At 48.1% G+C, this 24,275-nt stretch overlaps 2 protein-coding genes across 3 annotated transcripts in view; both read left to right on the forward strand.

Annotated features, from left to right (window-relative positions):
- The window catches only part of CLCN4 (chloride voltage-gated channel 4), a 456,505-nt gene that overhangs the window by 322,112 nt on the left and 110,118 nt on the right, over positions 1-24,275 (forward strand). The gene's annotated exons all lie outside the window — the stretch shown is intronic.
- The window catches only part of WWC3 (WWC family member 3), a gene marked incomplete at its 5' end in the record, with an annotated part of 121,962 nt that overhangs the window by 72,042 nt on the left and 25,645 nt on the right, over positions 1-24,275 (forward strand). For both annotated transcript variants that reach the window (XR_014298533.1, XM_082681820.1), the window contains 5 exons: positions 1,993-2,139; positions 5,781-5,854; positions 18,000-18,242; positions 21,097-21,186; positions 22,007-22,572. Coding sequence is in view for 1 of the 2 variants with exons in the window: in XM_082681820.1 (XP_082537946.1) it covers positions 1,993-2,139; positions 5,781-5,854; positions 18,000-18,242; positions 21,097-21,186; positions 22,007-22,572 (1,120 nt within the window). The remainder of the gene's footprint in view (positions 1-1,992; positions 2,140-5,780; positions 5,855-17,999; positions 18,243-21,096; positions 21,187-22,006; positions 22,573-24,275) is intronic.

Below are 24,275 nucleotides of genomic sequence, written 5' to 3' on the forward strand. Positions count from 1 at the left end.
TTTTCAGATGCCCATGCCGGGCTCCTGCTCGGTGCCGGAATGCATCTGATGCTCTCTGTTGTGGCTTTTCTTTTCGGCTCAGCACACCGAGTGAGCACCTGGTGCTGGGAGGCATTTGTCTCGATTCTGTAGCATGTAAGACACAGAAGGACATGGGAGCAAAGCTCAGACTCGTAGGCCGAGTGCAACAGGTGTGCACATGACTGCCTTGCCCGGCAGTGCTTCCTAACGTCAAGGGCGTGAGGCTGGAGTGTCCCTAGGCTGCTCGTTCAATTGCAGATTACCAGACCCTACCCCAGGTCTCCTGGATTAGACTGTCTGGGGTTGGGACCCAGAAATCTGTATTTTCAGATGCCCTGTATTTCCAGGTCATGAGAGGTAAATGGTCAGTTGTTAGATTTTCTCCGAGGCCTGGTAGCAAGGAGAACAGCGGCCGTCTGCCGAGGCCTCTGTGTGCCGCACTGGGCGAGGTGCTCTGCGGACATCACCCATGTGATCCAAGCCCAAACCCTGGGGTGAAGCAGGTGGTACTTCACCCCAGGGACACGGAGGCCTCGCCCGGGACGTGGAGCTGGTGTCCTTGCCCCGTTCTTTCTGAGAGTGCAGAGCTGGCCAAGCCACCCAGTTGCCTCGAGTGGGTTCCCCACCACGGAGGCTGGAGATAGAATTTCTGGAAGAAGTTTCAGACCCCAGCATCTTCTCTGAGATGCTCCAGGGAGACGCACAGGCAATGTCTTCATCTAGTAAAATCAAATAAGTTGTTTCATCTTTGTTATATGACTGTAGCAATCTTGGCCCATTCCAAGACGCCTTTGTCTAGATCCCGAGGCAGCTACCTGGGGTACACTGCGCGTGGGCGTCTAGTGTCTGCAGGAATATCTGCTGAATGTGAATGCATTCACAAGTCTTTTATTTAAAAAATTGTTTTTCATGTTTTTCTCTTATTTTTTTAGATTTCTTTTTATGGGGGTATAGTTGCTTTTCACAGGTCTTTAAAAAATCTTAGAAAATCTGATTTCTCTTTAACTTTCACCCAAAAGGGTTCCCTGTACCAGAATTTATGCTTACTCTAATTTTTGGTAAACTGACATCCATATAAGATGACTTTTGACCCTGTAGCATTGTGACTGAAAAGCCAGGTTATAAGAATATGTAAATATTGTCTGGGAGCTGTTTTCACCTTCTGTGTGGTACTGAAGACCTCAAGGCGGCATTCGTCTCTGTTGGACTTATTTATTGATAGACTATTTTGGATGGAAATACTTTCCCCCCTCCTCTTTGCTCTGTTGAGGTACACTTGACAAATAAAATTGTATAAATTTAAGGTGTACATGATGGTTTGATATACACATCTATTGTGAAATGATTACCACAATGATTACCACAATAAGTTAACACATAACTAACACAATTAGTTAACGCATCCATCACGTCACACGGTTACCTTTCTTTTCACATGGTGAGGACTTTTAAGATCTACTCTCTTAGCAACTTGCAAACATGCGCTACAGTATTGCTAACTATACTCACCATGCTATGGACATGAGGTTCATGAGATCCAGGGACTTATTCCCCTTACAGCTGGGACTTGGTACCCTTTGACCAGCATCTCCCCATTTTCCCCAGCCCTCCAGCCCCTGGCAACTGCCTTTCTACTCTCTATTTTGAATTTGGCTTTTTTGGAGGGAATGCTTATTTTTTCTTTAGGAAACACAAAGGTTTAAAAAACTGTGGAAGTGGTACCACAGTTCTCTATATTATTCACATGCTGCCAGGAGGACTCAGTTGCCGTCTGATTTAAATTACTACGAGTTTCATGAAAGGTGCATGTGCTGATCGACATTTCTTTTGAATCTCGTGAGAATGGAGTTGGGGCCGGCCTGCTCTCCAGTAATGAAGCTGCCGACCTGGAACAGGAAAGAAATGACCGCTGTGAAAGGGAAGAGAAGCATCGCCATCGCTGCTCAAGTCTCTTGTTTCATTCTGTTTCAGAGCCTGGCCAAGCTGACTGATGGCTTCAGGAATAGCTGTTCTCTTACCGACCCTCTGCAAGAGTTCCCTCCCAGTGCGGGCGCGCTGGGCGAGTCTTTACCTCACCAGTTCTGCGATGCTGGGTCTCAGACTGAGGTCATCGGCGAGGTACGCTCACTGGGCAGGGGGAGGAACTGAGTGTGCTCAGAGAGAAAAGGACTGCTTTCGTGTGGCCGTCACCCATTTCTTTAAATTTTCCACTTTCCCTTCAAAAATGTTTTGGCTTTTGTGCCATTAAGTTTGAAGAAAGAATACTGTTTTCCACTTCTAGCCATCTTGAAGGTTCAGGGGCCTGGGAGGCAATTGAATGGCTTATTACCTCTATCCTTGTGATTCGCATTCTTAGAAAAGGCAGAATCCTTTTGAGAGTTGAGTCTAGATGTTTCTTGGCAGACCTATGACTTTTTAGAGCATGGATCAGCTAACTTTTTCTGCCAAGGTCCAGATAATAAGTGTTTTAGGCTTTGCTGGCCATGCAGTCTCTGCCATAGCTACTCAGCTGTGTTGTCATAGTACAGAAGCAGCCGTTGGCCATATGTGAATGGGTGGATGGGGCTTGTTCCAGTAAAATTCCAATAAAACTTTATTTACAGAAAGAGGTGGTGGGCCGGATTTGGCCTTCGGGCCATAGTTTGCTGAGCTCTGGCTTAGGCCAGTGATTTTCAGAGGCTTTGTGGCTGTGTCACTCTTGGCTTATACTTTGATGCTATTTCTTATTCTTCTAAGAGAATGTCAGGAAATTGAATTGAATTGAAATTAATTTTGTTTGGGACTTGGAAGAATTTCATAATGCCCCTTTTGATAATTAGTAAAGCCTGGAGTTAGCCACAAAAACAAAATTGGCAACCATCATTTGAAGCAGGGTGGTGAATACTTAAAGACACTACTGTTGTAATGGCATTGAGTGAAGTTTTACATTTATTTGTTAGAAATGGAAAAACAGTTTGGATGGCTTCTTAGGGCTTACTAAGTAAAGATGAAATATCAATGGAATGCAGAATGCCTTCCTAAAATTAAATAAATAAAAAGAAACAAAAAGAAAGGAAAACCATTGACTAAAAAACTCTGGATTTTAAATAATTAGCTGATATTTTAAAATGTCGACAAATAGTGCCTCTTTCAGGGGTGTATAATATAGGAAATAATGCCTCTGTGTCTTGGATGTCCTGAACTGCCCTATTTGCTGTGTTCCCCTCATTGTTCTCAAAAGTACACTTGGACATTTTTTGACTAGGTATCTTGGTTTAAAACAGAGAAGAATCTGTAAGTCAAAAATGTCTGGCATTTTTGCCTAAAGATTTTGGCATGAGAGAAGGAAAAAAGTATGATACTTATTGAATTCCATGAATAATTCATTGCTGCTCAACATAAGGTTAGAATTAGAATTTTTAGAGACTCTTAACTAGTTTGAGAGCAACAGGTAAGATCGAAGGTTCTGTAATGATTTAGCTAAGACTTTCTAAAAATGTCAGGTGGGGAGTGGCTGGTTATACAGCTATAATAACTTCAGCAGTAAATTATCATTGTTTATGAGTTTACTGGGGCTGGCCCTGGCAGCTTCATGGCTGTTACCTCAATTTACGTAGTGGTTTCCATCTTCTTTTGACAGACGAGGGGGTCAAGGTGCCAGGTTACCTAAGGTCATGTAGCCAGGGAGAGGCAGGTCTGGGTTTGAATCAATGTCTCTGATCCCTAAACCTCTGTGTTTTCTACTACATCATGTTATAGAAAAATATATCAAAAGGCTATAACTGCATTAGTTAGCTATTGCTGCATAACAAAACATCCCCAACCTAGCATTTTAAAACAGCACACTTTTATTATCTCACATTTATACTGTGGATCAGGAAACTGGGCTGTGTCCTCTGCTTCAGGGGCGCTCAGGAAACTGCAGTCAAGGTGTCAGCCAGGGTTGCAGCCTCATGGGAAGGCTTGACTGGGAAGGGTCCACTTTCAGGCTTACATGATCGTTGGCAGGATTCAGTTTCTCACAGGTTATTGGACTGAGGGCTTCTGTTCCTTACCATATAGACCTCTCTAGCACGGCAGCTTGCTTTGTCACAGTGTGGAAGCCAAGAGAGTCTCCAGCAGGAAGGAAGTCACAGTCTTTTGTAATCTAATCACAGAAATGACTTCCCATCATCTTTGTTGTATTCTTTTGGTTAGAATCAAGTCATGGGTCTAGCCCACTCTCAAAGGGGAGGGATTTCACATGGGATGAATCCCAGGAGGTGAAGGCCACTGGGGGCTGTCTTAGACGTCTGCCTACCTCATGTAGTTATCACTTTGAGTTAGTTTTGTGGGATGGGCATTGATGTAATCAAACATGCTTTTGGAGCCCACGGCTTTGCAAGCACAGATTTGTAAGCAGTACAAGCCTAATGTTGGAATTTAGCAGTTGGGGTACATGTCGTAGGGCTATGTAGGATCCATGAAGCAGGAACCTGTTGGATCCGTTTGGCTGTAGGCTTTTTTTTTTTTATTAAAATGTCCATTTCATTCTCACAGAAGAGTGCAAAATCAGAGCTTAGAGGTTCATAAATAGCATTGAGAAGATGTTTAAGAAATGACATTTATTTGTCTTGATGATGAGCCGGCTTTAGGGGTCTCTAATGAACAAGGTGACAAGGTGACAAGTAGCTCATATCCAGTGTAGAGAGTTTCTGCAGATGCGGTGCTGCAGCCTAAATGCATTTACATTGAGGACACTGTGGAGACAGGCCTTGGGTGAGGCTGCTGAAATGTGTAAAATCGTGACACATCTCACTGGCGAATGCTTATAGTCTCGTATAAGGCATTTCTTCTTGCCATTCAGGGCGATAAAGATATAAGGAAATTCCCCATTGACCTGTCTCAAAACTCGTATCAGTGAATTCATTGCCAGTCATACAAGTAGAATATTTCCAAATATTTGTCGACACGAGGTCATTTAAAAAAATAAAGACTTAGTAGTGGCCGTAAGGTATGGCCGAGTAAGGTCAGATCTACAGATGGAGCCGATTTATTGAAACTAGAGTCGTATATTTCCAGGAATGAAGGAAGAAGTAACCAAGGTGAGCTGCAGTTACCTCTCATACAGGTCTTGTTTGTTTTGTTTGGGAATTTGTTGGCTTCAGTGTAATTGGTATGAAAATATTTAGGTGCAACTAGTGATCGCATCAGAGCTCCTCGTTTCAACTCTTGACTCCTGAGGCGAGGCGGCCAGTCCCAGGCTTTTCCGTGCCTTCCTTCCGTCCTTTCACCTTTGATTCTTTAACGGGCTGCATAGCAGTCGAAGGAGTCCCGTAGCCAACACCTCACACAGCTAGTCCGTCTTCGGATCTTGTGACTTTTTAGGAGAACACCATTGTTTTGTATTGATTGAGGAATGAGAGCATAGACTACACTAGGCGGGATGATTTTTTTTGCTTTTCTATCAACTTTGAGGAATTCCCTATTTCTTTTAAAACTTAATTTGTTGTTGTTGCTTGGAATCACACAATAGATGAATATACTTCCACTGGTTTAAAAAAAAAAAACCCACCAGTGTTGGGACAGCAAAAGTGTTCCCAGCCCCACTCGCAACCTCCACTGACCAGAGGTGGCGGCTGTAATTTGGTGTGTTTCCTTCCAGACCTTTGCAAAATGGAAATTGGAAGGCGAATTAAAATATTCTTCATTGTTGCTGGAAGTTTAAGTGAATTTTCTATTTTGAAAATATGTTTTTAATGTGTCTCCCCCATTTTCTTTCTTTCTTCTGTTCCACAAAGTTCGTCTTTGATGATAAAACAAGGCTCGTGGACCGAGTCAGGCTTAACTGGCAGTATGAGGAAGCCAGAAAGAGGTAAGAAGCTCCTTTTTCAAACCTTGCCTCCTGCTTACTTCCTTTCTCCTGTGGAAAGTGGTTTCGCGGAGTTCCAGCCTGTGATTTATCCACTTCTTAGCAGAAAGCAGTGTCTGATAGTACAGAATTAAGGTTCTTCATTTATGCGTAGCTTCTGAATACATGTGACAAAATTTCATGTGCATTAAAATGTGAAACTCTCAATATTGCAAACAGTTATGAAGATGGGATTTAATAAAAACAGAGACTTTTCCGGCTCTCCTTATCCTCTCAGGTAGTTCAGAACCCCCTCCCTGCCTTCCGACTGAGCATCAGTCCCTCAGACCAGCTTAAGCAAACCTGGTTTTTGAATATGTGGCTGCTTATTCCATAGGTTAACAGAAAAAGCCACGTATCTTGGGTTAAAAGACAGTTTAGAAAGGATTAGGTCAACGGGTGATAGCGGTACCTAATCTACATCATTTTGATGGAGAGAATTGAAGCTCAGTCGCTTCTGTTGACCTGTGTTGTCCATCACCCGCCTTCTGAAAATCGGGACTTGACCTTGTGTGTGCATTTTCAAAATGTGTCTTTCCCTCCCTCCCTCCCTCCCTCCCTCCCGGTCTCAGCCAGGGTTCATGGGCAGCACTGCCAGGTGGGCTGCCGGCCTCGCAGGCACAGTGTCTTTAGCCTGTCACCTTTCTCCCCGTGTGCACCGTGTTCAGTATTCTGACCCTGCCCTAGCTTTCATGTTCTTTTTTTAGGGACTTTCTCTCTTTTGTGCCTTCTGGAAAGAGTCTTAAAACCAAATTATTTCAAAATATGTGCTTCGGAAAGCTGTGAAGCCTATTTTTTCCAAAAAGTTTTGTTTTTTTTTATTCTTCTTAAAAAATATGGAACGCTTCACAAAAACCTTTCTTTAGTCACATACGAACTGCTGTCTGGGGGCGCGGGGAGGAGGAGCGAATGTCACGCAGGGGGCGGGCAGGGGGAGGGCATGGTTCTGGAAGCGAAATAGGCGGGCCGCTCAGTATGGTGTATCATTCAGGGATGTCTGGAAATCCGCTTTGTTACCTTTTTAGCAAATGTAAAAATAGCAACAGAAGCAGATCATCTGACTGCCTGCTGGAGGGCCGGCTTGAGCTGCTGCGGCCTCTGCCCAAAGCACCTCTGCCCGGTCCTCCCGGCTCTTGCTCTTCATGATGTCCTTGATGCGCTCAAGGCAGGCACTGCACTTCCACGCAGACCGCTTCCCTCGGCGCCTGCTTCCCCGGCCTCACGCATCCCTTCTCAGGAGCTCGCTGGCTGGCGTTTGTCAGCCGCTCTTGTCTCTCCTCAATATTCCTCGGCTCCTTCCTGCATGTTTCTGCTGCACTGTGTGGGTATCGGAATTTGCTGTGTTGTATTAAACTACAGAAAATTGACGGTTGCTACACTTGACATAATCGTTACTGTTCTGCTGTGACATTTACCAACCACAGCAAGTGATTTCTTTGTTTTCCAGAGATGATGTCGGTACAGAGTGAGTAACTTTTTAAATATCGAAATAATACATTTGGGCTGAAAGTCCATTATTTAAGAAAGTTATGCAGGGGAGGACACTGCACTTCATCAGTATCTTCTAAGTGGAAGGAGTATCTCAAGGCCACCAGAACCGTGTTAGGAAACGCGACGCAGCCGCAGAGGAGGGCCCTGTCCCCAGCGCTTCAGCCTTTGTGGGGCAGTAGGGGCTTCTCAGAAACGCCGTTCTGGGCTGCGTTGGCCGCATTCAGAAATCAGAGATGCGTTGTAAAGACGTCCTGGGGTCCTGGCTTGGCTGACACAAGCACTGCCTTGTTCTTTTCCCACTAGCACAATGGTTCCCAACTGTGGGGCGGGGAATGGGGGAGGGGTGCGACGGCCCGACTTCACACCCGGCCCGGTGGACTTCTGGCCATGTCTAGAGACGTTGTTAGTTGTCACAGCTCTGGGGTGGGTGCTCCTGGCATCTAGTGGGTAGAGACCAGGGATGCTGCTCAGCATACTACAGCGCACAGGACGGCCCCCAAAAGAGAGTCGTCCAGACGTCACTGGTGCTGAGGCCGAGGGCCCCTGCCCTGTGCTGGAGGATTGTGCCGTCTTAGCCGGGCAGATCTGTATGGGTGACGCCAGGAGCTTCACACACATCCCGCAGCAGTGGGCACAGAAGCTGCTGCAAGGCTGGGAGATTATACTTCTGCCCAGCACCTGCCCTGTTCCAGGTATTGCAAAGAAATTCTGTGGTTTATGTGATGTCATAAAGACATATGGTCTTTGGGACTTCCCTGGCGGTCCAGTGGTTAAGACTCCGTGCTTCCAATGCAGGGGCCCGGGTTCAGTCCCTAGTCAGGGAACTAACATCCCACATGCCGTGCAGCTCGACCAAAAAAAAAAAATATATATATATATATATATATATATATAGTCTTTAACCTGTTGGGAGATAAACTCCCCCACAGCTAACATAAATATGTGAGGGTGCCAGTGGTTCTGCCTGGGGGTGGGGATACCCCAGGCGGTATCTGGGGTGTGTGTGTGTGTGAGCACACACAGTACATATATGTTAGACACACAGGGTTCAGAAACATGCACATATATGCTTGTACATCTATGTACACATAAATAATACATGAATACATTGTTTTTGTCAAAGGTGCAATCACTGGAGACCTCCCATCTTATCCTCCTCTCTAATCCTACCTCTCACCATTAATGATTTGCTATGAAACCTTCCAGTTTTTACCTAAACATTGAAATAAATTAAGCTGAATATAGTTAAATACAGTATATGATGCATAGCTTTCACAATGGTTATAGCCATCCTCTACGGATGGACATCTAGATGATTCCAGTTTTTCCTTTTCACAAATGGTGCACATCTATTTATAGTCCCCAGCCTTGCAGAGATGGCTGTTTCCTTCGACAGATACATAGCAAGGAAACGTATGGGTCTAAAGACATGTCCATTCAAAGTTCGGATAGATACCAGTAAATCGTCTTCCAAAGTAACTTACACACTTTACACTGCCACCAATGGCAGTTGAGAGCCCTGATTTCTGTATCTCCTCCTCATCGTTAAATACCACGATTCTTTGTATATTTTTCTGGAGTGATGGGCATAGATGTTCTGTCACTTGTCACGTGCTTTTTCCCTGTTGAGAATGGTGCACTTTTGCACTCATGGTGCAGTTGAGCATAATTTTGTGTGACTTTTGGTTAGTTAAATTGCCAGGTCTGAATTTTTTTTCAGACAAGTGCTCCTTTCAAAACATGTTAGATCCCATCATCCACTAAGGGGTGGGGGTGGGTTTTGCGCCCCCCACCCCCACCCCAGGGGGATGTTTTTGTTTCTCATAACTGGAGAGAGGGTACTGCTGACATCCCGGGCGGGAGCCCAAGGACGCTGCTAAACAACCCACAATGCGCCGGATGGTCCCCACAGCAAAGATGTGGGTGGCCCAGAGTTTCTTTTTGCCTTCGAGAAACCTTACTCTTGAGCTTCTTATCTTGCTCCGAAATCCCTACTGTGTGTGGACATCAAGGGCTCAGGAGCAGGTCTTCCACGGACTCAGGGCGTTAGCCTCGTCCAGCCACGTTGGCCCCCCTGCATGCCAGGCCTCACACCGTCCAGGCGCGTTCCTGATTTAGTGCTTGGAGTTGGCAGAATAATGCTGCCCCAGATGGCCTAATCCCCAAACCTGTGACTCTGTGCCTTCCATGGCAGAAGGAACTTTGCACATGGCCTCAAGCTAGAGATCTCGAGATGGGGAGATGACCCTGGATTATCTAGAGAGGCTCAGTGTAATCACAAGGGTCCCTATAAGAAGGAGAAGCAGAGAAGGAGATGTGAGGGTGGCAGGGCCTCGAGCCAAGGAATGTGGGCAGCCCTTGGAAACAGCTGCGAAATGGCTTCTTCCCGAAGCCTCCAGAGGATCCCAGCCCTGCTTGCCCATTTTTGACGTCTGACATCTGGAACTGCAAGGTAATCACGTGTGTGTTGTTTTAAGCCACCACGTTTGTGGTAATTTGTTACAGAAACAAGAGGAAACTAATACAGTGCCCTCTGCCCTCCCTCGCTGTTTCCTCTGCCTGCAATGGAATGCTTGGCCTCAAATGGTCACGTGACCTCTGCTCTCCTTCTGGTCACTGTGTCAGAGACGCTTCTCTGATGATCCTGAATAAAGCTGCACTCCCATCCCCACCCCCATCACCCTGATTCTCCCAGCAAATGTAATCACCCAACCTGTTCTGTACTTACGTGTTTGCTTTTTTATCGTCTGTCTTTCCCTGCGAGAATGGGAAGCCCATGAGGGGCAGGGGTTTTTGTCTGTTTAGGTCATTGCTATAATTCCAGGAGCTGAGTACCTGGTGAATATTTATTGAATGAGTAAACGGGGTCTGCTTTGGTCACGCTTGCTCTTTGGCCTTCACCCCTGCGAGTGGGCCAGTGGACAGAGTCCTGGGGCCCAGTCAGCTCCGGGCCAACTGCTGTGTTCCTGGCTCCCTTCCCCAAGGCCCTCGTCCTGGTGTGAGCCATGGGATATTTCCCCTTAACTTAAGAGGAGAAAGGGCATCTAGACATGCATATCTTTAGGGATCTGACGGAGGCAGGGCACAGTCACCTCATACATCATCATTCCAAGCTCGGCTTATGCTTCCTGGGCCTTCACGGTCATTGGAAAGGGCTTGTGGTCTTGGAACCCCCTGTGATGTGTCCTGTTCTTAGGTGTTGGAGAAAATGGCATTGGAGCTGGGCCCTGAGGGATGCTGGAATTCCGGCTGCCCATACGTTGAGGAAGGGCTTTCTCAGTCCAGGGGGAGCAGGGATCAGGGCGGAAAGTTGTATAATGGCAAATTTCTTAGGGGTCAGGGAAGAACGTCCCCTGAGAGAGTTCTCTGGGGCTCGCTTTATGGTCGACCACTTAGAAGATGGATCTCAATTTTTGATAATCAGTTCGGTGCTTTCATTGTACCTTCTCCTGCTTAAAAGCATCCTTGAAGGGGCTTCCCTGGTGGCGCAGTGGTTGAGAGTCCGCCTGCCGATGCAGGGGACACGGGTTTGTGCCCCAGTCCGGGAGGATCCCACATGCCGCGGAGCGGCTAGGCCCGTGAGCCATGGCCGCTGAGCCTGCGTGTCCAGAGCCTGTGCTCCACAACGGGAGAGGCCACAACAGTGAGAGGCCCGTGTACCGCAAAAAAACCCAAACAACAACAACAACAACAACAACAAAAAACATCCTTGAAGCGTTCTTGTTGTTGCCAAGTCGTTGATTACAGCACCCTGTGTTTGGCAGTCTGGATCTGGTCCCCTGATGTGGTGGCAGTGCCTGGCTCCAGTCCCCGTGGGGTAATCATATTTGGCCTCCAGTCACTGAAATTGCTTACAGTTAAGGCTTGACTGGAAGGTGAGTGAGTTCCTGACTTGTAACCTACTCAGCTGTGGTCCTACAAGTGCCAGCCACATCTTGCAAGACGCTAGACTCAATACCCCTTGTAGTGTGGTCAGGACAACCCTACGATCCCCGCTCCTGGTATACATGTGACAGTTAGGGAGGGTCATGGTCATCAGGTGTCAGGAACATAGCTACCCAGCACCAGGTCAGGGATTTTATTCCAGTTGCCTTTTCTGTGTGTTTTTTCAGATTGCCTCTAAATGAGACACATGATTAGAACAGCGTAGACTTGGGAAGGGAGCAACAACAAGCAGATCTTTGCCAAGAACTAAATCTAGAACCAACGTTAATGTTCCAAAACCTGAGTAATGAGGACCACAGTCAGAGCACAGTGGCTTTGAGTTTCTGTCCAGGGACTCTCCATGTGGCCACCTCCATGACAAGCATCATTGGAGAAGGGTGTCCGACATGCAGGAAAGCATCATGCCCCCCCCGTTCACCCACCAGTGCGTGGAAGAGAAGGCATCACTTCTAATGGCAGTGTTAGCGCAGAAAAACGCATCCTTCCCTTCTCTCCCACTCCAAGGCTTTCATTATTTTAGTGCCACGTTCAGTGTTCTGTCTTTTCCTTCTGCTGCCCCACCCTTAGATGTCAATCTCCCAGCTCCCATTTCTGAAATCATTCCATCCTGCGAAGTTTAGCTTTCCTACCCTGTGCAAAAGCTCCTGGGCTTTGCCACTTCTAAGTGGAGAGAAGTTGATGCACTTATGTATTTCCTTGTATATCTAGATTCGAGATTGTTTCTCAGAGTTGGGAGATCGTCAAAATGCAGTAAATGTTCTGGACAATGAGGGTTTCACGTACATTCAGATTTAAAGGAAGTTTATGGAAGTGGAACTTACAATTCCAAGCAGTGGTGTGATTTCTAGAGAATTCTCTAGACCAGACCGCCACTATCATGGTGACTAGTTTTGTGTTTTCAACTCTAGGTCATGTGAAATGTACCCAAACAACTGCTTATTCCTTTCCCTTTAGGAACATGGCTTTGGATTCCCAAGGCAGACCTTATGATAGGAATATTTTCACATGATTGGTTAAAAATTTGAGAATTTTTCAAAGCCAGTTTGGAGGAGCTAGTGTTCTTAAAGCAATCCTGATGACTCAGGTGGCTCCTTATTTTTAGTTTATTTATTTATTTATTTTGCGGTACGCGGGCCTCTCACTGTCGTGGCCTCTCCCGTTGCGGAGCACAGGCTCCGGACGCGCAGGCTCAGCGGCCATGGTTCACGGGCCCACCGCTCCGCGGCATGTGGGATCCTCCCGGACCGGGGCACGAACCCGTGTCCCCTGCATCGGTAGGCGGACTCTCAACCACTGCGCCACCAGGGAAGCCTGGCTCCTTATTTTTAACCTAAGAGCACTTGTTCCAGAAAGTGGAACTGTACAGTGCACAAACTAGCTCTTTCCATAGAAACACTCGCGGTCCTGATAGGAACAAAACATTCGGCCCGTGCGGTTTCTCCGTGTCTCAGTGTTTGTTGCCAGGACGGGCCCTGCTGTTCCTCAGTTGTCGCTGGTGTAGTATTAGGGTTCCAGCTGAATTTGATCAGTCCGTTGGATTTTCCCTTCATTTCTCTAATGACTGTGTGTTTGGGTTTGGGAGTGGGGCACGGCTGTGAGAAACAAATGAACGCACCTTCTCCATTCAGGCCAAGAGAAAGAAGCCTGGAGACGATCTGCTTTTCACTTAAAGAACTCACTCTCTGAAGATCTGTTCGTTCAGAGGGGACAAGATGTGAGGGCAGGGAGGGATGTTGGGGTATTCGTAGGCCCTTCTTATGCCACACTTCTAGATTCAGACTCTATGAATCTCCAGTGTAGGATAAAGAGTTGAGCCGAATGGACACTGGTTTATCGATATTTAGTTCGGTGAGCTGAAGTGATTTCACCATCTATCTGACTCAGATCTCAGCTGAGACTTTGTTGAACTTTTGCTTTTCATTTGAATGGATATTTGCAAAAAAGAAAACTAAGGAGAGGAAACATAAAGGTATCAAATCTGTAGCTGTAATTGACATCTGAAGGCACGAGGTTCCAAGCTGGGACCATGTCCTGGAACATGGCATTGGGATCCACCACGTCCCATCACGACCAGTCAGGGCCATGGCTTGCCTGGAGTTCCATTTCTATTCCAGAAAGCAGCAGTATTTTAGGAACATGGGAATTTATATTGTAGGTCACAGAATTTAGGTATAAATTCAGATACCTGGGGGTTACTCTGGATATGTAAAATATGCCTCAAAACTGTGTAATATTAAAAGTGCATTTTCTTCTTCGAAAAAGAAGTCATATCTAAGATTTCCATGTGAACCGTAAGGGTCCAAGCAGTTTCTGCGGCATAAATGCAGGTTTCCATTCGTGGTTTAATGGTGCCTGGGTTGTAACAGAAAAGGTGTTTGGGCAAAAATAGTAAGGGAAAAATGATTCGTATTTGGCTTCTGTCTGCATTAGGCCTGTTCAGGGGGATGGAATTTAGAAATCACACAATAAATATGAGACCAAAATGCTTGATTGAGGACTTGCTTTCATTTCTTCACTATCCTGAGCACCGGGACATGTGTTTTAAAGCCTTTAAAGACATTTGTGAGAGGATATATACATATATATGTAGGCCATAAAAGGGATTACCTATCAAAAATAAGAATCAGTAAAGAATACAGCTGACTCGCAGGGAAAAAAAAAACCCTTGCCAGTTTTAAATTGATCTCGGTTCTCTTTATTATTTTTTAAAATTTATTTACTTTTTTTTTCTTTTAATTGGAGTAAAATTGCTTTACAATGTTGTGTTAGTTTCTGCTGTACAGTGAAGTGAATCAGCTATATGGATACCTATATCCCCTCCCTCTTGGACCTCCCTCCCACTCCCACCAATCCCACCCATCTAGGTGGTCACAGAGCACCGAGCTGAGCTCCCTGCGCTATACAGCAGGTTCCCACTAGCTATATTTTACACATGGTAGTGTATTTATGCCAAACCTAATCTCCCAATTTGTGCCACCCTCCCCTTCTCCCACTGTGTGCACATGTCTGTTCTCTACGTGTACGTCTCTATTTCTGCCCTACAGATAGTTTCATCTGTACCATTTTTCTAGATTCCACATATATGTGTTAATATACAATATTTCTTCTTCTCTTTTTGGCTTACTTCACTCTGTATGACAGACTCTAGATCCATCCACATCTCTACAAATGACCCAATTTCATTCCTTTTAATGGCTGAGTAATTGATCTCGGTTCTCTTTATAAATGAACTTGGGGAGTTCCCTGGCGGTCCATCTCTTAAGCATCCAGTGGTTAGGACTTGCCGCTCTCACTGCTGTGGCCCTGGGTTCGGTCCGTGGTCAGGGAACTAAGATCCTGCAAGCCGTGCAGCATGGCCAAAAAAAAAAAAGAACTCGGAAAAGATTATTTTATTTTTACAAACTGTAATCGTGACCTTGCTTTGTTTCCATGTATTTAATTTTCCTGAAAAGGTATTTCAGAAGACAGCCTTTCTGGAAATGGTTTTTCCTGTATTACCCAGAATTGGACTGATGGCGCTTGCAGGAGTGGGGTTCCAACTTGTACTATGCATCAGCTGTTGGGCGTGGGTGTAGAAGGAAGGGACATCGTAACTGTACATCTGTATGTGGTCTGAGACGGAAGGTCTGTTCCCTCCAGTAACCCTAACACACGAAGGGTCCGCCTTGCAGGTGGCTCGTTTCCCAGCCAGCAGCACGGTAGACAGGGCTTATTGTTTCAAAGGTAAAGCCATCCCATCTGTTCCTTGGCAACTGTACTAGGAACCGCTGAAGGAATCCTTTTAGAGCTTTTGGCTCCCAGTATAGATAGACAGACAGACAGACACGTGCTTCTCTCAACCTGGCTGAAAGCATGACCCAAATGTCTGCCTCCGGAGTGTGGATCTAGAGAAAGAAACTGCACTTTCCAATATATGCCAGTATCCTTCTAGATTCTTAGGTACCTCTGAGATGAGTATGCAGTCATTCACGTTGTTGTAAAATTTAATTATTAAAAGAGCACTGTTCTTAAGCACAGTGTGCTTGCCTAGTACTCAGTACAGCCCAAACAACTTTTCCAGATGGGTTACATGAAGTCAGCTTCATCCAGGTTGTCTCTGCTATAGAAGTCATCCCTCACCATGTGTCCTTACATACTTTTCTTGTGAGCTCTGGAAAGTTACAGTACACTGTTTAATTCTGGCCACTGTACTATTTCTTTTATGCGCACGGTGGGCAGACCTTTTGAAATTTGCCCTTTGCTTCTCCTCCCTCTCATAATTCAGTTTTTTCCTTATTCTTTTTTCTGATATTACTTGAGATTACTGGAAAGAATAGGATTATCTAGGACTGGATCTCCAGCCACCCTCAGCAACTTGAATCCCTGTGAAATGGCAGCTAACCTGGAGCTGGCCAACTCAAATGGAATCTTGATCTCCTTACATGTAAACTTCAGAAAACTCAAAAGGAGTGCTTTGAAAAATATGTCTGCCTGTAGTACGAGAATTATTAGTATATATTACCAGGTAATGCTGCTAACTTTACTTGTGCTCAGATAGGCTTTCCTGCGGATCAGATACATTGAAATGAAAAATTATGAGGACCCAGTGCATTTGCTCACTGTACATCTCTTTTATATTTATTCCTTACCTTTGACTTGGCTTGATCTACCGTAGAATGTTCCAGAAATTTCATTGGGTCTGATGTCTGATTTGGCGCTAATTTATGAGTCTGCTTGGAGTGTTTCCTTGGGCTTCAGTTATATGCCTGCCATAAATTTTAATTACACTAATTAGACAGAGGTGGATGCCTAAGCCCAGTTGGATTCCTAACCCTGTTCAGCTGCATCTGTCATTAGTTTTTTCAGTGACATGATTTGGCACCATTTTCCAACACATTTTCAGAAAATTAGTTTTACGTTAGAAAAGAACTTGCCTAATAAAGCTACTGACATTCAGCTATTTTCTTTACCTTCTTGGGGAACTGGGCTTGAGTAAAATGTGTGCATTTAAACTATAACTTGTATATTCTTTCCTCTTCATGCCTGTGGGTTATCCGATTGGTTTGGTACTTGAAGAAGGAGTCTTGCCCAGTCCTGCAGCCAGGCTGACTAGTCCCGTGCTTATGTCTAGTTCAGGAAGAGCGTGGATTGGTGCAGGGATGGCCGACAGCCCTTAACACGTGGACCAATGCCAGCTGACTGGCATTATCTGCAGGAAGCACAGTGTTGAGGAGGATTCTGAAGTCTGGACCCAGCAGGAAGGATGCCAGCTTTGATCAGTGACATGTGCCCTGGGCACGGGACAGTGCAGTCTCAGAAGCACTCTTGCCATTCCTGTTTTAGTGAGGATAATCCCATCCGTGCCTAATGCAAGCCTCTAAGAGCTCCAAGGCCAATTAGCATCCTCCAGACCAGGCTGGGCTGCCTGAAAGCAGAGGGTGTCAAACAAGCATCAAAAACTCCTAGAGGGCTTGTCAAAACCCAGGTTGCCCAACCCCAATCCACAGAATGTGGCATTCAGCAGGTCTGGGGTGGGGCCTGAGGTTTGCATTTGTAACAAGCTCCTAGGTGATGCTGAGGCTGCCAGTCAGGGACCCCACTTTGAGAACCGCTGCCTTAGAGGCTAGAGGGCTATGTGCACCTGCCACTTAGCTGTCCTCACAGCTCTCTGTCACCTCAGAGAAGTCTTTGGATTTTGGTTTTGGGCCCGTGTGCCAATCTCTGTCCTCCACAGCGCTGGGTTCTGGTCAGGTCTGGAGTTCCTTGTTTCTGCCCGGAAATAGCCCTCATCCTTAGCCATATGTAAACTTAAAGGGCTTAAAACATTCTACTCCGGGTATGAAAGGATGCTCTGAAAACACAAGTCACATCTCTTTCACTTACTCTGCATTCAGCACCACCTCAGGACACCAGTCTGTCTGCCAAGCGGGCACACGGACATTTAGGCACACGGGGAGTGACGAGAGCCATAGTTTTACACCTTGAGGATGGTCGTGCTGACACAGTGCAGCTGACCGGTTTGTATCCACCCAGATTACCCCACACCACATCCACTCTCACCAGGGCTGAGTCCCATTCTTTCATATCCTTGCTGGCGTGTTTATACTCCGTTTCATGCATGTAGCTTTTGTTGAGTATCTGCCCTCTGCCAGGCGTTTTGAATTTCATGCGTGGTCAAGGCCTCTGGCACGATACAGAATCCTGTGATGGGCGCATTTCTCTCCTGGGATTTTCTTAAGGCGGGCTCAGCAGTTAGGCATGGCAGAGAAGGCAGGAGGCCAGAAGCATCTCTCATGTGTGCAGCACGGTGTTTAGCTACTGCAGAGGGAGGGGCACAGAGAGAAATGAGCCGGCTCCATCCCGCTCCAGAACAGTACACAGAGGAAACAGCACCGTGCACGTGGGCGAGTTGGGGTCTGCCAGCCTTTTGGTCAGTTCTTTGAAACAAACATGATATGGTTACTGTCATCCTGAATCTCATAGGCTGGGGCGTATGTCGCAAAGGACTTACACATCATTTTTGTTACACCTCATTTCCAGATCCTTTATTTTTGTCGTGTGAGGTTTTACTCAGTGCAATCATTCCCATATTTATCGGACTGAGTTTCTAGAATCCGTGTGATGGTGCTGAGGATGTGTGAAGACGATGTTTTTTCATGAAGCTCATGGATTTTTCTGTGTCCCTGTCTCGCAGAGTCTCAAGTATCCAGAGGCAGCTGGCCCAGTTTGAGAGCGAGTCCTGGCCGGGCATGGCCGAGGCCGACAGGGACCGGCTTCAGCTCATCAAGGAGAAGGAGGCCCTGCTTCAGGAGCTGCAGCTCATCATCCAGCAGAGGAGGCCGGCGGAGGACGTGGCCCGGCTGGAGGAGGAGCGGCGGCGCCTGGAGGAGGAGATCCAGTGCTCCCGGGCCACATCCGTGCAGGGTGCCACGGAAAGGTGGGCTGGCTGGGCGGGCGGGGCCGGCTTCCGGCGGAGGAGCAGCTGGCAAAGCCGAAGCCTTGTTACTCAGGCAGCTACGGCCTGGCGGAAGGTGGAGGGAGCCGGTGCCTGCCGTCCGCAGGGGGTGCCCAGGGCTCGGAGGCTCCCGGTCCCTATTACAAGTGGGAGGTGGTCGAGAACCAGATGGAGTAAGGAAGACCAGGGAACCCACCACTTAGACCCCGCCCACTCCCGCTGCAGGTACCGGGTGCACCCGGCCCCTGTGTTTCCAGGACAGCGCCCAGGACAGGTGTCGGGTCTGCAGCCAACAGGGGGCCGGAGGCAGGTGGTGGTCGGCTCCGTGACCACGGAGGAACCTCGTTCCTGACATCAGCAGCATCTCCGTTTCCGCAGTCTACCTCTTACTTTTATCTCCCACTTTGATTTCTCGCCAGCAAACCTGCCCTTTTGGCAGCAGGAAGTCTCCGCTCTCTCGCGTGTCTTTCTGAACGTGCATCTCTTCAGTTGGTCTTGGGGCTCTTTCCCAGAGTGGGACACGTGAAGCCAGCACAGAGTCCTTTGTCCTCTGTTGCTCGCCCTTTCATTGTGTGCCCTGTCTCCTGGTTTGCGTTTGCTGTGTGTGATCACGGATTGCGTGGAAGGCTGGGTCTGCTTTCCACGTTGCACAGCTGTCAGAAGTTTGGGGATATTTGCTGAGCTTTGGAGAGCCCACCGCCCATTTGATAACATACTGGCTCCTTAAAATTCACTGTATTACCAGGATCATAAGCTGTATCTCTGTGAGCATTCTCTAGGTAGAGTTTAATAGTCACCTGAATTATTTGGTCAGTACAGATGCCCTTATAACGATTATTTCATCGAATGTTAGGACTGTCCTCTGTTTTTGCTGGGGGTTGTCTCTGCTTGGATATTCGTTGTTAATTGATAGACAGGTCTGCGTTGTGTCCTGAGGGGCTACTGTCAGCGCTGGAGGGAAGCAATGGTGATTGGGGAGTCCAGTGCATAGGAATGGGCAGAGAGCATGTTAGTTTGCCTGACGTGGTGGCGTGCCCTTGTCACCTCGCTCAAAATAAACCCAGAGCAACGGGACTATGAAATGGAAGTTTCATCTGTGCTCTTGTGCTTTTGTATCGTTTCAGCTTAACATCACCTTCCGTTCTCCCCATGCTGTTCTCTTGTGTATGTTTCAGGTCAGAGGGCCTGGGAGTTCTGGTTGGTTTTCTCTTAAGGGGCGAGGATTCAGTCCCACGAACACCACATGTCCACCACATGTACCAGGACCCCACACCCATGTACCCTTGAGTGTTTCTGCCCTCACCATGTGGAAATCCAGAGTGCAGGAGTGCTGTGGTCCCAGGGCACAAATCCATGGAACCCCACAGAGCTGGTTTTACCCTGATGCCTGGGTTCAGGGCCTGGGTCACCCAAGCTCGTTCACCTGACGGGGTCTCTTGTGGAACCAGCCTGGGAGCTGCATCCTGGGGCGCAGGGCCCTCAGCTGGGACTGAATTGGCCCCAGGTGTCTCCTGAATCTGGCACTACACAGCCTTGGGCAAGGAGGGCCGTGCACAGGTGCTAATAAGCACCTTTCCGGCCAGGTGATGGGGCCAAGTGCCCCGTGAGTGTTCCCTTGGCGGTGACGTTCTGGGCCTAGCGGATGCGGGCCCGTTTCTCCCTGCCGCCTGGGGCCCAGAGGCAGGGGGCTTTCCCTGGGATCAGGCTGAGGGCGTTAGAAGAGACCCGGTCTGGGAGGAGGGAGCCAGGCAGAAAGGTATGGAGGTACGCGTCTCAGGGCTGACGTGTGCCAGCTGTTTGGCCAGGCCCAGTCTTTGCCCGTCTTGGTTTCAGTGGCATCATTGTCAGATGGAAAGTTTGAGCCAGGTTAGTGAGTATTGCTGGGGATTGGGGGGATGTAAGTTTTTTCCTCTTTCAAAGGAAAGAGCAGTTGTTTTGTAGGGCGCCTACTTGGCCATATGGTGAACTGCCATCATTTTGAATTGTAAGCGAGAACTGTTTTGTTCTAGGAGTGAACATATTCATTTGTACATTCACTTAATAACTATTTGTCGAGTGCCTATCCATGTTGGGCTCTATTCTAGGCAGTGGGCGTAGCGCTGTGGGAAAAAATTTCATTTTAGAAAATAATAAAGTTGAAAAAAGTAGGTAGAAAACTACCTCCAACACTGTGGCAGTTGTTTTTTTATTTTATTTGTGTTTAATCTTTTAATTCTGTAGATTTTAGAACTGCACGTAGTTTTGCCTGGAAGGGGGCTTAGCATGAGGGAACCTGATTTGTTCCAAGGAATTCCAGTAGATTACTGCACGCTGTACATTTGTATACATATTCTAGTCTAGTCTCCCATCCATCTGTTCATCCACCCACACCCATCCTCCCACACACCTCAGCCACCCATCCGTATGCCCATCTGCCTGTCTGCTATCTGTCCATCCAATCCACCTGTTCACCTATCCGTCTGCCCGTCCCTCCTCCCACCCCTGCATCCGTCAGTCCATCCAGCCACCCACCCATTGATTTATCCATCCGTCTTTCCACCCATCCATCCACGCATGCATGCATCCATCCATCCACCCACCCATGCATTCATCCGCCTATCCACCCATGTGCTGAACTTCTACAGTGTATCAGGCACTGTTCAGGCAGCCAGTGGGACATTTTTAAGCAAGACAAAAACAGTCTGTTATCTTGATGTTTATGATCTTGGATGTGCTTTTTTAGAATTTAGTCATTGACACCTCAATCAGTTTGGGGGAATTTACAGTTGAATTTCTTGTTAGGAAAATATACTTGGCGTCTTTGAAATTCACCAGTGGACTCTTTTCGTACCTACAGGATTCTACTTCAGGAAAAAAGAAACTGTCTCCTGATGCAGCTGGAAGAAGCTACCCGTCTAACGTCCTATCTCCAGTCCCAGTTACAAAGGTGGGTAACTTGTTATCATCTTATAACGACGTGGCCGTGAACTTCACAGTTCCCTTTGGCTTGGTTTTCTCTCCTAGAACTTGGAACCTGCAGTGGTTATAAACACTGGACAGGAAAGTGTGGATACACGATATTTTTAAGAGGAGCTACTCATATATGATCCAAGGAATACGAGGAGAACCAAGAGTGACTTGAGAATAATGAATCATTTATCGAAGGATTTTGTCACTCACAGCATCAGGACTGTATATGTCCATCTACATAGATGCACACATACGCGTTTAATTATTTCCTTTTAAGATATTCATTTTAATTAGGCATGAATATCTTTAAAATCCGATTTGGATGCTCAGTAAGAGCTCCAGTTTTCAAGCACTTACCGTATCGTGAAGTGTAGTGTTAAGGGCTTTCTGTGTATTACTTTCTCAGTTCTCCCTCTCACAGCGCCTTGAGGCAGGAACCGCTATCATCCCAGCGGAGGGTGAGAAGGTGGGAGGCTGGGAAAGGGCAAAGCCCTTGACCAAATCAAATGCATTCAGTTAGTCTTGAGTGTGAGCTGGAACTTGAACTCGAGCAAGAGCCCTTGACGTTAACTACTGCTCTCGACCGACATTCAAAGAAACAAAGGAAATATTTACGAAGGGGCGGGGGTGGGGGGGGTGTCTTAAAACGCTCACAGGTGCTCAGAGGTGTTGAAGAGGCGCCGGGGTGAACGGGCCCGAGGCAGAGCTTTGCTCCTCTGGAGCAGACCGGAGGCGCGGCTCCCGGTGGGAACAGGCAGGCTCCAGCCGCGGGCTCCAGGCTGCTCTTCTCGTTTCAGCCTGTCCGCCAGCACCCTGACCATCTCCTCGGGGAGCAGCCGCGGCTCCCTGGCCTCCAGCCGGGGCTCGCTGGCCTCCAGCCGGGGCTCCCTGAGTTCCGTCAGCTTCACCGACATCTACGGCCTCCCGCAGTACGAGAAGCCCGACGCCGAGGGCGGCCCGCTCCTGCGCTTCGACCTCGTCCCCTTCGACTCCCTGGGCCGGGACGCCCCCTTGGCGGACGCCCCGGGCCCCGCGGGCCTCCACAAACAGAGGCGCTCCCTGGACACGCCGCAGTCCCTGGCGTCCCTGTCCTCGCGCTCCTCGCTGTCCTCGCTGTCCCCGCCCAGCTCGCCCTTGGACACGCCCTTCCTCCCGGCCTCGCGAGACTCGCCCCTGGCGCAGCTCGGGGACGCCTTCGAGGTGGCGGGCGTGGGCGCCCTGGACAGGCTGCGAGCTCAGGCCTCCGCAGTGGGGGACGAAGACACGCCGGGCGCGGCGTCCTTGCCGCCGCATGGGTGTCCCGGGGACGGGGAAGGACCTCGTGAACGAGGACCCCAAGCGGCTGCCGCTCCCACGGCTGCAAGTACGTACTGATGGGTCCGGTGGGTGCCCCGGGGCGGGGGAGGAAAGGTCTCGAGTTCAGGGAGGAAGCCGTGCATCCGCATAGAAGCCAGCTGGCTCTGCTGTGGCCTAGTGAGCCCTCAGCTTAGGACCCTCCAGGACAAGAGGAGGCCCGTGCGCCCGCTCGCTTGCTCTCTCGCTCGTTTTGCGTGCTTTGGCCCTGGGTCCTTGAAATGTCATGGAAACTGGCAAAGTAGTCTTTCCCAGGCATTTGGCTTGTTTTCAGAATATACTTAATTGTCGAAAATGAGACAGTTCCTCCACATTCGGAGGCTGATAAAGAAGTACGCGGGCCTTAACTCTCCAGGGCGTGTGCCCACATACAGCGTTGTGTGTGTGCCCGCCTCAGACCAGCCTTGGGACTGCTGTCTGGCCGTGGCCCGGCAGAAATCTCTACTTCCGTTGGCCCTGTGACTTCATCTCTTCATCCTTTGTCCTTGTACTTTTTTTTTTTTAATTTATTTTTGGCTGCGTTGGGTCTTCGTTGCTGCGCGCGGGTTTTCTCTAGTTGCGGCGAGCAGGGGCTACTCTTCATTGCGGCGTGCGGGCTTCTCATTGCGGTGGCTTCTCTTGTTGCAGAGCACGGGCTCTAAGTGTGCGGGCTTCAGTAGTTGTAGCACACGGGCTCAGTAGCTGTGGCTCGCGGGCTCTAGAGCGCAGGCTCAGTAGTTGTGGCACACGGGCTTAGTTGCTCCGCGGCATGTGGGATCTTCCGGGACCAGGGCTCGAACCCGTGTCCCCTGCATTGGCAGGCGGATTCTTAACTACTGTGCCACCAGGGAAGCCCTGTCCTTGTACTTTTCAAGGACATAATTCTGTCACGGAGGGAGTGAAAATATCAGTCCTTTCTACCGAATCGATTTCTCCGCTGCTCTTGAAATCCAGAAACATGTAGCCATGAGAATTTCATCCGTCCAGTTGGTGTTAATTCAGCTTCTGCTGGGTGCCAGCGTCTGTCAGCTTGTAGCCCACATGGAAAGCCAGACTGCTGTTGTGGGGGGTATTCTGGCTGATGGCTGGTGCACAAAGCAGAGTCTGGGCTCCACCCTCCTTATCTTCACCCCGAGTGCTTTTGTGAGCCAACCTCTAGCGACTTTAACTTCCTGAATTTTAAGAGAAGATCAGAACAGGCCTCTCATTCCTGAAGTTCAGCCCACTTAATTTTTATTTGCACAGCAAAACTGTTTTTAGACATTCCATTTAGGCGAACACTAGATAATTTGTATAGCATAGTGGATCTCAACCAGGGGTGTTTTTGACCCCTGGAGATACTTGGCAGACATTTTCAGTTGTCACACTGTGGGGCTGGTGAGGTGCTACTGGCATCTGGTAGGTGGAGACCAGGGGCAGTGCTCAACATTCTACAGCGCACAACATGGTCCCCATCTTGGCTGGAATGATCCAGCCAAGATGTCAAGAGTGCCGAGGCTGAGAAACCCTGGTCATGTACTGTTAAGCAGTCAGCAGCAAAAGATGGAAATAAAACCTGAATACAAAACCAGGGTGATGTAGCAGAAATGGCTTCGAACTAGCAGCTTATACCCAGATTCTGTTCCCTGCCCTGTTGACTCACTAGCTGTGCGACCTTGAGCGCAACCTTAGATGGAGCTGAGTCTTGGCTTCTGTGCCCTTGAATGAGGTGATCTTTATGGGCTCTTCCATTCA

This window comes from Grampus griseus, assembly GCF_964374135.1.
Source record: "Grampus griseus genome assembly, chromosome: X".
NCBI lineage: Eukaryota > Metazoa > Chordata > Mammalia > Artiodactyla > Delphinidae > Grampus > Grampus griseus.